At 35.8% G+C, this 12,123-nt stretch overlaps 1 protein-coding gene across 10 annotated transcripts in view; it reads right to left on the bottom strand.

Annotated features, from left to right (window-relative positions):
* RNF111 (ring finger protein 111) overlaps positions 1–12,123 on the bottom strand; it is a 111,143-nt gene that overhangs the window by 68,273 nt on the left and 30,747 nt on the right. For 7 of the 10 annotated variants that reach the window (XM_019947252.3, XM_019947281.3, XM_019947240.3 and 4 more), the window contains exon 2: positions 11,522–11,568. The exons of the other annotated variants lie outside the window; for them this stretch is intronic. In XM_019947252.3, coding sequence (XP_019802811.1) covers positions 11,522–11,568 — 47 coding nt within the window. The remainder of the gene's footprint in view (positions 1–11,521; positions 11,569–12,123) is intronic. 10 annotated transcript variants of the gene reach the window in all.

Raw genomic sequence — 12,123 nt, 5'->3', positions numbered from 1 at the left:
CTTAAGATTTGTGCATTTCACTGTATGTAATTTTACTTCAAAAACAAAGAACTGTAAACAAGTATCCAACTCTAGTTAATGACATGGAAGCTGAATTTGTTTAGGGGTAAAATGCACTGATGTCTGCAACAATTTGCAATACAAAACCAAACAAACAAAACACCACACACACCAATAAACTTGGCTGATGAATGGTTAGAGGAATGGATAGATGGAATGATATGTGATAAGGCAAAAAAGCAAATTGGTTACTGTAGAATCTAGGTGATAGGGAAATGGGTGCTTGCTGTACAATTCTTTCAACTTTTATATGTTTGCAAATTTTCACAAAAAAATGCTAGACAGAAAATATTTGATGAGCAGAAGAAGCCAGACACAAAACAGTAATATTACATGATTTGTATGTATATGAGGTTCTACAACAAACAAAACTAATCCACGATGTCAAAAATCAGATCAGTGGTTGCCCGGGACAGGAGATACGGATGACTTATTGCAAAGGAGCAAGAAAGAACTTTCTAGGGTGATGGAATGTTTTATGTCCTGATTGGGGTGTTGGTTACATGGATGTATATATTTGCCAAAACTCACTCAACTGTACAGTAAAATGTGTGCCTTTTATAAATTATACTTCAATAGATTTTTAAAATCTTCACTACAGAAAATCTAGAATACAGAGAAAAAGCACAGAAAAATTAAGTCCCTCTTAATCACACCATCCAAATAAAATATCACCATCCTTCCCTCTCTTTTGACAAAGGCCATGCCCAGTGGAGATAAGAAAACAGCTTACTGTTTTCATTAAAGGTATTACAGAAATTCAGATTAAGCCCCTGAATTTTGGAATTCCTTTCTCATGTGACTCAAAACCTAATGAACTTTAAATCCCTTCAACTCCATCATTGCTGTGAGTCTTCATCAAGTTACTAACCATCCTGTGCCTAAATTTCCTCATCTGAAAAATGGAAATATTTACCTCAAAAGGTTGTTATAAATTTTTAAGCAAAATAATGTATGCACATACTGGCTTTTATTACTGTTTTTAAAGCTAAATAGTCAACTAGCTTTTAGAAATCATCTTGGCAAAAAAGTCCACAATCTGCCCCCATGAATTTTTCCTTTTTTTTTTGTTTTTGGCAGACCTTCAGTTCTGTAGGTACACCCACCTCAAGTTAGTCTTATTCAAGAGAACCTCAAATTCCTCTTGCAGATCAGACCAAAACCCTGAGTTGTTAAAGCCCCAAAGTAAAGGTTGGGGTAACAAAATAAAACAGAAAACTAGATTAGAAAAGATGGCAGCTACTTTGAGAATGTAAGATCTAATATGCTGAGCACAAGTGTCCAAGGGAACAATTTCTCCCTGAATGAAGTCCAAGTGTACTTAGATAAAAGTTGGTTTTGCTCTACGTACGTGATCTAGGTCAAAATATGTAACCTGGGGAATATTAATTAATAGTATGTTCTAAAGAATGAGAAAAAGAGTCATAAGAGAAAAACCAGGAAGAGTTACTGACACTTTAATGACTGAAGGTAAAGGCTGAAAACTGGATAGGGGAACACCTCTGGATAGAGAGCACACTAATATAAATTCAACTATATGAAGAAAAAAAAATAATTTAAACCATGTAGATTATGCCTGCTATTCTGCTCAATGAGTGAATGCCCAAAATGAACACAAAAAGGTAATATTTTACTACTTTCTAGTTGGCCTTACTTCCCATGTGCCTCTCATGATATGAGTATCTTGCTGTGCTGTCAGATTCTAATGTTTAGAGCCATTTATTTTTCCCATAACATGGATCACAAACATAGCCTACAACTTCATCTAGTGTTTAACAATGAAACGTGATTTGTTCCAACACTGAAGGAAAAATAGGATGTGTTGGACTTTCAGAGACTGTATATCTATATATTTTATGGGCAACTTTAGGGATTTCCAAGGTTATTTGGACCAAATGACATTTTTGTCTTCCTTGAACCTGTGTATTCAGACAGCAAGTGAAAATCTTTGTGGCAAAAAGCAAAAACAGCAAGCTATTAAACAATCCCAGGGTACTGGTTTGGGGAAACCAAGGATTTATTATCCAGTATACTAATGTCAGCTACTTTACTCAATAAACCTATTTTAGTTTTTTGATACCAGACACTGCTCAAGGTAATAATTTAAAAGATAGTTAAGATGCTACCCTGTTCCAAGAATTTCATATTCTAGATAAATATAGTAATCCTAACCTTAATGTGGATTCCTATACATGTCTAGCCTACAAACATTTACTCATATACTTTTTGGGTAATCTTCAGAACTTTGGTTTCAGTATACATAAACTGTGACTTCTTCTTGTTGGGGAAGAAAGTGGCAACTGAAAAAGAGGCAACTGAGGGTTAGTGAAGATGATAGGAGAGAAAAGAAGAAAATCTTTTAAACTGAAACTTGTTCAAGATAAAGGAAGATGACTGAAAAGTAAGTCGAGGCATTAGAACTGCTACCCAGAACTGCCATCTATGAGGAAAAATATTCACTCACGCTGGAATAAAATGGATAAATGCAAGTATAGGAAGAAGGTTTCAGAAAAGATCTATTCAGTTCTAGCAGGATAATTACAAGTCAGGTTATCCAAACTTTTTCTATCCCAAGCATCTGAAATCAGATCAGGATCTGGAAACAACACCCAGGTAACAGAAATGAATTTTACAGTAGTTTATTAACATTTTAGAAGATACAATATCACTGATAATACATTAGCTACCATTTATTTATGTATTGTGGTCATTCAATAAATATTTATTGAGAGCCCATTACAAGCTGGGCACCATTCTAGATACTGGGATCAGCAGTGAACAGAACACAGAAAGTCTCTCATGGAAACTGCATGCAAATGAGGACAAACAAGACACGAGTAGACAAACAATCAAGATAATTTTAGAAATATGTGCTCTTAAGGAAATAAAACAAATGGTAAAGGTTAACCATCAACAGTCTCCTCGCTAAGAAACTAAAGACACGAATCATGAGAAGGAACCAGCCACCAATCAACCAAGCCACGCAGTTCTGGAAGAACACCATTCCTAGCAGGCGGAAACAGTAAGGAAAGACCATGTAGCAGGAACAGGCCTAACACGTACAAAGAACAGAAAGAAGGGGAGTGGGAAGAAAAGGAGATGGCATACAATAAGCATTTTTTTGTTTTTGTTTTGTTTTGTTTTGTTTGCGGTACGCGGGCCTCTCACTGTTGTGGCGTCTCCCGTTGCGGAGCACAGGCTCCGGACGCGCAAGCTCAGCGGCCATGGTTCACGGGCCCAGCCGCTCCGCGACATGTGGGATCTTCCCGGACCGGGGCACGAACCCGTGTCCCCTGCATCGGCAGGCGGACTCTCAACCACTGCGCCACCAGGGAAGCCCAACATTTTTTAAAAACTATGTGCACGGGCACACACACACACACACACAGAGGAACTAACAGCAAGTACAAAACAGCAACAAAATCCAATCATCTGACTTCACAAACAATTCCAAAAAGAGAACAGAGGAAAAAATGACTAAGTAGTTATCAAAGCTACAAAGAACATTTCGTAAAAATGAAGGACATAAACCCTTTCTACCTTTGTCCTAAGAGACCACCATTTTCTCCTCCACTCCACTCCAGCCGCAACAGCTTCTTGGCTGATTCCTCTGCCGGCCAAGCATACTATTGCTATTTAATCTGCTCGGAATGCTTGTCCCCAGGATATCCATAAGGCTCTCCTACCTGCTTCATTTGGGTCTGTGCTTAAATGTTTCCTTATCCTTGAGACCATCCCTGACCACCTCATACTTAAAAAGCTAACCCTACCCCCATCTTCTTTTCCCAGCCCAGTTATTTCCATAATCACCATCTGTAAAATTTACTTGTTTTCCCACTAAGGCCAAGACTTGATTTTCATCACTACTGTGTTGAACACATAATTGGCATTCAGTAAATATATGCTGAATTGTTATTTAAAATATGCAACATACGAGACCATGGAGTTAAAGAAACCCAGAGACCTTTATCAATTAATTGACTGTGAATCTGTATAAAGAATAACAAAGCCTCTCTTAAAACATTTATATTCTTACAGTAAAAGGTTAAACTGATATTTATATAATAAAAGAGTAAATATGAAGTATGTTTTTGAAAAACAAAAGAAAATAAAATAATCTAAAATTGTGATACAACTATATTGGGAGAAACGGTAAAGAGAGAAGCGTGAACTCCTTTTCCATAAGCAGTCAAAAGGTAATGCTTAAAACTGCTTAACCCTCTGGATTAACCAGCCGTAGCAACAGTTTTTAAACTTTTTGACTTGTGAACCCCTTTTCACTCTTAAAAAATAATTGAGGAACTCAAAGGGCTTTTATTATGTGGGTTGTATGTACTGGTAATAATATTATAGAGGAAAGCTGGTAAATGCTTTAAAATTTTTTATTTAAAATCAGCAAAGGTAAATCCACTCCATGCTAATAAGTAACATTTATGAATGTATTTTTTCCAAAAAAATTAGTAAGAGTGGCACTGCTGTACATTTTTGCAAATTTCTTTAATAGAGAAACCCGATTTCTTATATCTGCTCCTGTAGTCAATCTAAAATGAAAATCCAGCTTCACACCAATATGTGGTTGATAAAAGAAGGAATATTTTTAATAACCTTTTCAGATAAGTGTGGATATTATTCTTCTTTGATATTAAGCCAAAACTTAACAAGCGTAATTCTGTAAAGGTTAGTTGCAAGGTGGACTCTGAAACCATATCAATGAAACTTTCCAGACCATTTCATTTAAAATCTATTGATCAAAAAAAAAAAATCTATTGATCTATCTTGCACTTAAGTAGGCCCTTATACCCACAGCATGATTCTGTTAATATCATGCATTGATCTTTTGAAAAAAGTTGGTCCACCGAGTTATGCACATCTTCCAAACAATGACACATTTCATTATAACACAGCAAATTAAAAAAAAAATCACATTTGTTAATATCACCAACAATTTCATCAGCAAGGTCCTGAGATGTTGCCAAGATCAGAGTGGCAGATATGTTTTCCAAAATTCTAATTTCTGCTTGAAAGCCTTAATTTTATCCTGGCAATAAATTCTGTTGGTTGTTTTCCCTGAAGTGACAGGCTCACTTCATTTATTTTTGAGAAAATATGTACAAATACCCAAGTTTAAATAACTACAGTTTGTCATTCTTTCAAGTAAAAATAGTGTTCCATGAAAAAAGCAACTAGTTTGCTAGTTGGGCTCGCAACTCAATCACACAAATATTTTTCTTCAAGACAAGCATCATACTTCGGTATGCAGCAGAAGTGTCGTATAACATTCTTTTCATTTTGTCACATGAACTATTAAAAAAACATGTACTCAAGGATCAAGATTAATAAAATTAACAAGCTTTACTGCTTCATGGAGGATATTCTTAAATGAAACCAGGTTTTTTTCCCCAACCATTAATGTATAGTGATGAAGAATATGACTATTAGTACAATTTTTGCCACTGTCTTGATATGCACTGCAGGGCCAGTAGTTTTACCCATCACTGTGTTTGCACCATCAGTGCAAATGTCAACATAGTTAAGTAACAAAGAAGAAGTTAGTATTATTATGAAATAGTTTCAAACCAACAGATAACTTGAAACATTTGAAGACCCCCCTCAAGACTCCACAGACCACAGAGAACCACTGCTCTGGAGATACATATAAACTAAGAAGAGGGAATATGTCTCCAGGGAAAAGAACTGGGTGGTGGGAAGACAGGGATGGCAAGAAGACTTATCTTTCCCTGTATGCCCTTTGTACCCTGTGAATTTAGTATCCTTTGTATTGATATGTATTTTATCTTAAAAATTAAATAATTATTTAAAAAACAAAAAATGTAAACTGACATCTAAAGTGGCTAAGTAGATATATAAGCATATTATTTAGAAATATGAAGGTAAATACCAAAAGAAAAAAAAAATTTAAGAGCTGAAAGTGTTCCCACTTAGGAAGTGGAACTAGGAGATTAGGAGGGGTTGCAGAGGGGACTGCTGTTTTTTTCACTATAAGCCATTTGGAACTAATTTTTAAACCATGTACAGATGTTAATTGGTTCAAAAATAAAAATCATTCAAAATACTGCCAGGAAAAATACTTAAAAGTTAAGTTTAAAAGACAAATAAAGCAAATACCGATGCAAAGGTGAGACAATGGCTGTGAAATATACCAAGATGTAACAGTAACTGCCTGGAATAATGTGCCTTTGAGTTCCCACTCTTATATGAAATATCATTCTATATTACAATAAAAACATTTTCATTTAAAAAGCTAGTTAAAAAGCAACAATTTCCTCAAACCAAAATGTCTGATGACTCAGTTAAAAACAGTTAAGTAGGGACTTCCCTGGTGGCGCACTGGTTAAGAATCGCCTGCCAATGCAGGGGACACGGGTTTGAGCCCTGGTCCAGGAGGACTTAGTTGCGGAGCAACTAAGCCCGTGCGCCACAACTACTGAGCCTGCGCTCTAGAGCCCACAAGCCACAACTACTGAGCCTGCACTCTAGAGCCTGCAAGCCACAACTACGGAGCCCAAGTGCCACAAGTACTGAAGCCCGCGCATCTAGAGCCTGTGCGCCTAGAGCCCGTGCTCTACAACAAAGAGAAGCCACCGCAAAGAGAAACCCGTGCACCACAACGAACAGTAGCCCCCCGTTCGCCGCAACTAGAGAAAGCCCGCGGGCAACAATGAAGACCCAATGCAGCCAAAAATAAAAAAAATAAATATAAAAAAAACAACAGTTAAGTATATAAAACTTAAGTCATTTTTTAACAGTTAAGTGGTTAAACCCTTCCCACACACATATACATACACACACACACACACACACACACACACACGGTAACATAAAATAAAATAACCCTTTTTCTTCTTCTATTTCATTTGATCACGATTAAGATCAAATTAGAACTTATGTATTTGAAAAAGGAAAGAATAAAATAATTGCTTTACGGTAAATATAATTGCTAAATCTTATGCAATTACTTCATAAACAAAATCTTCAGAGAAATACAAACCCATTATCAAAGTCTAATTTAAATTTAGTTTCTCAAAAGATGTCCTGATCCAGAAAAGAAGAGATTATTTCTATATATAAATAGATAACTCAAAAGCAAATTGGATTCCCCACTGTAAGGACCCAGGGCTCCTTGGAGAATGGCTGATTCCAGAACTGAGATGTGCAAAAAGAGAGGAAATACTCCAAAAAAATTATGAGAGTATGTCAAAAAGACACAGAATCCAGGGTAGAAAGGCTCCCACTGGACAAACCTGGGACAATCTGAGCATCAAAATAAATAAAGGCAATAATGGAGTATAACCCATTGAGTAAGACAGGAAGTACATAAGTCCATATTGATAACAGATAATAAAAGGATGCTTCTGCCCTAAAACAGAACGCCTATTGACATAAAGAAACGGAGTCAGAAAATAACCATTTTGCAACCATCAATATAAACATCAGCACAGGCAAGAATCATCGATGGATGTTAAATCCAGGAGGGAAATTTGATGAAAATACAGATCTGATTAGAAGCAGGATATATGCTCTACCTCAAAGTTACCCCACAGACTGCTTATTAGGTGAGAGGGGAAAAATAATTATACGTTCCTGTGAAGAAACCAGACAACACCGTGACCAGGTAACTAAAAATTAACATCACCAATGAGGGGCAGACCGGTAACAGGTACTTCAATATCATACCCTGAGAAAGATACAAAATCCCCCGCTGGGGATGCATAACCTGAATCTAATTACGAGGAAACATCAGACAAATCCAAATTGAGAATACTCTATGAAATATATAGCCTGTGTTCTTCAAAAATGTCAATACAATGAAAGAGAAAGGCTAAGATACTGTTCCAGATGAAAGGAGACTGAAGAGATATGACAACTAAATGCAATTTGCAATCCTGGCCTGGATCCTATGGGGAAAATGCTACAAAGGAACAAATGCTATTACTGGGACAAACTGACAAACTTGGAATAGGGGCTATAGATTAGATAGATTAGATAATATAGTATTATCAATGTTAGATTTCCTGAATCTGGTAACTGTATTGTGATAATGCAAAAGAATACAATACACAGTGAATATTTAGAGACTTGGGCATAATACATTCAATTTACTTTGAAGTGACTCAGAAGAGAGCATTAAAGCAAATGCAACAAAATTTTAAAAACTGGCAAATCTGACTAGAGGATATTGAAGAGTTCTCAGTACCATTTTTTAAACTTTAGGTTTGAAATTATTTCAAAATAAAAAATTTAAATAAAGGCAAACTGGGATGTCAAAAGGTAGTAAAGTAAAAAGGTGATTTATTCTGATGCCCTATAGAACATATGAATAAGGGAAATGAATACAACAGTGACTCAGACTGGCACACAGCTGCATACAGAACTTCCTAAACTCTCAATTCTCTAGAAAAAGAAAAAAACAATTTTTCTTTGGCCACACCATGCAGCATGCAGGATCTCAGGTCCCCAACCAGGGATTGAACCTGTGCCCCCTGCATTGGGAGCACAGAGTCTTAACCAATGGACCGCCAGGGATGTCCCAAGAAAAATATTTGTTCAGTAACCACATAAACACTAAGATGCTGATCCTGTGTACCCTCAGGAAAACACAGAAATCTATGATTTCATGTTAACACAGTCTACACTGAGGGTCTCTCTCTTCATCCAGCAAACCATAAGCTCCTCACAGGCAGGCCTTAAGGTCCTGCTCTTTGTTTTAACTCAAGCACTGACACAGTGCCTGAAATACAGTACTCATATTTGTTGAATAAATGATGAATGTTTAGAAAGAGGAACAAAAGTCTACATTTTATCAAAACTGGGAGGAAGAGAAAAAAAAGAAGAAGACATCTAAATAGGGTATAAATTATTTTAAATGCACTTTAAAGTAAGAACATTTTCAAACCTCACAAAAGGAGAACAATATTATTACTACACATATACCTATCACTCCAACACAACAATTATCAGGATTATTCCACACTTGCTTCATCTAACTCATCTCTCCCATCCTTTCTTTGCTCGGAAGTATTTTTAAACGAATACCAAACAAATTTCTCTTCCTCATTCTTCAGTCTCCATCTCTAAAAATGGGCATTTTCTTACATAAACATAATGCTATTAGCATCCCTCACAAAACTAACAATAATTCCTTGAAATCATCTAATACCTATCCACATTCAAATTTCCTCCAAAGTGCTTCAAAAATTACTTTCTACAGTTGGTTTGAGTCAGGATTTAAACAATGTCAACACATTACATTTGGTTACTACACATAAATATTTTTAACCTTCCTTTTACAATTGTCTATCAGTAATTATGAAAAAGACTAACAGACAAACCAAACAATTAATTCACAATTGTAGATTCTCCAGAATCAAACCCAATCTAATGTATTTACCGTTTGCTTTGTCTGCAGCGCTCTTCCTCCAGATTGCCACTATGGCTGACTCTTTTTAATCACTGATCGCAAATCAAGTATTACCTCTAAAAAGAGGCCCTTTCTAACCTCTCAATGCACAGTAGAGCCCCACTTTCATTCATTCTCCATTACATGCCCCTATTTTCTTCATGGCACTTACCACTACATAAAGCTATTCTGTTTATTGTTTCCCCTAATAAAGTATCCACTGCATGAAGGCACAGTGCCTTCTTCACTGAAGGCCAAGAATAATGCCAAGAACATGAGACAATCAATAAATACTTGCAGAATGATTAAATAGTAATGCAGTACCTCTATCTAAAATGTAAGCTCAGTTTAGTATTTGTTTTTAAACATTTGTAGCTCACTCACTGCTCACGCCATGGTAATAAACTGAGTACCTGCAGAAACTTGGGCCAGCTGTTACCAAAACACTATGGGATGCAGCAAAGAAAGAACAGAGATGTAAGGCATTCAAATGCATTTCTGGAAATTCACTGAACAATGATTATGGGTTTCTGAAAGCAAATTACCCAGGATGATTTAAAGAGCATTACCAGGAGTAAAAGTTTCATTTTTTAGTATCATATGAGAGCTAATCATGAGTAATATCTACAATGGGACAGAAGCATTATCTAGAACAACAAACATGGCTCAATCATTTGTTTTGTTTCTTCTTTTCCCCCTGTCTCTAATATATACATACCATGAAGGAATTAATACTCTCAGTATAGCATTTCTTTCTGGGGACTGGATCATGATGAATACGATTAATACCAAAAACACCTAACTAAAAATGCAAACCATTAAAATTGGGACCTAGAGAAAACTAGAGTTACCTATCCCACACTTCTCATTTAACAGTTGAGAGAGATCTGAAGCCCCGGATGGATAATCATCCACAAAGTCACAGATCTAATGAATAGCAAGCAAAGCTAGATTTAAAATCCAGATCTCCTGTCTCTAGCCCTACACTCTTTATGTATAATAATGTCACCCATAGAATGTTAATGTCAAGTTATAACATACTTTACCATCATTTTTAGTACTGTCACTTTTTTTTTTCCTATTGAAATCCTAGCCACCAGGGGAAATGTCAAAACAAGGGCACATATAATTACGCTCTAAGTAAAGCATGTTACAGAAACCCCTCTTTGACAAAATAATACAAGAAGCATCTAAAAAATTTAATTGGTTTGATTCAATGAGGTTTTTATTCCACATTTTAAATTTTAAAGTGAAAATAACTATTTAGGAGTATCTGCTGACTATTCCTTTGCTTTATATGAGTAAATTGCTGATCTCTTATCTTAAAGATCAGTATAGCTATTTTTCAATTATCTGTAGAAATAGAGTACTGAAGTGAAATTTGTCACGGTATAACCTCCACTGCAATGCATTTTTCACCAAAATGAAATTATTTTTACTATATCTTTTGTCAAAAACCAACTCTAGTGAAAGAATTAATATGCAAGTGACCAAGAGACACCAAACAAAAGGGAAAAAGTGACAGAAGGATCCATACACACAAGATACAGCTTCCCTGATGTACAAGGAGAAACTCTAATCTTCCTAGTTTCCCTACAATATTGTTCAGACCAATTCATAAATACCCTCACCAGTTCTTAGAATACTCCTCTGAATTGTAGAGGCAAACAAATGCACAGGAGAGAGATGTCATTTGTCCAAGGTTAAATGACAAGAAATGGACAAAAGTAAAATAATTCAAGGCTTAAAAAAAAAACAATTTAAGATTCTTTTCAGAGTGAAAGGGTTTCTTTCTCACCCTACTTGTTTTGTCTCACAAACACGACCAAACACTACTGTTTTGTATGAAAAAATAACCTGGTTCACATTGACATGAAAATTTTTACTAAAAAACATATAGTAATGAAATATCAAAATGTAGATTTTTCACCCTAATAAAACCAAGTAAAACCAGTATTATAAAACTTCTATGTAATACCTTAATCACATACTAACATTTGAAAGCAATGACACAAAAAACAAAAATGGGAAAGGAAATGGAACCTTAGCTTATCTTTTCCCCAGTCTGTTCTTTTTGGTTGAAGAGGTCCCTAAAACAAGAAAATTAAACATAAAACACCAAATGAAATAAAGTTTGGATTAAGTCAGGTTCAAAAAGCTTTATGAACTATAAAATGAAGTCTATGTCAGCTGGCATTTTACCACCCCAGCGAGTTCTAAATTCATACTGCACATAAACCAAGAAACAGGAAAGCATGCAATACAATGGAATCACCCCACACTACAAACATGAACAAATTAAATGGATACCCTATACTTCCTGGCATTTTTTAAACGTTAAAACTTAGACGTGCGTTAAGAACTTATCTGTAAAGATCTACTATAACCTATGTAAGAACTATGGTGACAAACCTCTATTTCTGCAGCATAGAACAAATATTTCCAACTACAACATTGTTACTGACTCTGATAAATTCTCTAAAAACAGTTAACAAAAATATCAAGCTTCTTTTTTAATGACCAACCAGCCAACTCTATACAAAAATCTGACGGGTCTGTATCTCAGCTGTTCTGCGGTCTACGTTTCCTTGATCACAGAAGAAGGCAACTCCCTAACCGTCAGGGCTGACTTAGCGCCCTCCAAC

Source organism: Tursiops truncatus, chromosome 2 (genome assembly GCF_011762595.2).
Source record: "Tursiops truncatus isolate mTurTru1 chromosome 2, mTurTru1.mat.Y, whole genome shotgun sequence".
NCBI classification, from domain to species: domain Eukaryota; kingdom Metazoa; phylum Chordata; class Mammalia; order Artiodactyla; family Delphinidae; genus Tursiops; species Tursiops truncatus.
The sequence above is the reverse complement of the archived record's forward strand: the minus strand, read 5'-3'. Positions and strand labels throughout refer to the sequence as shown.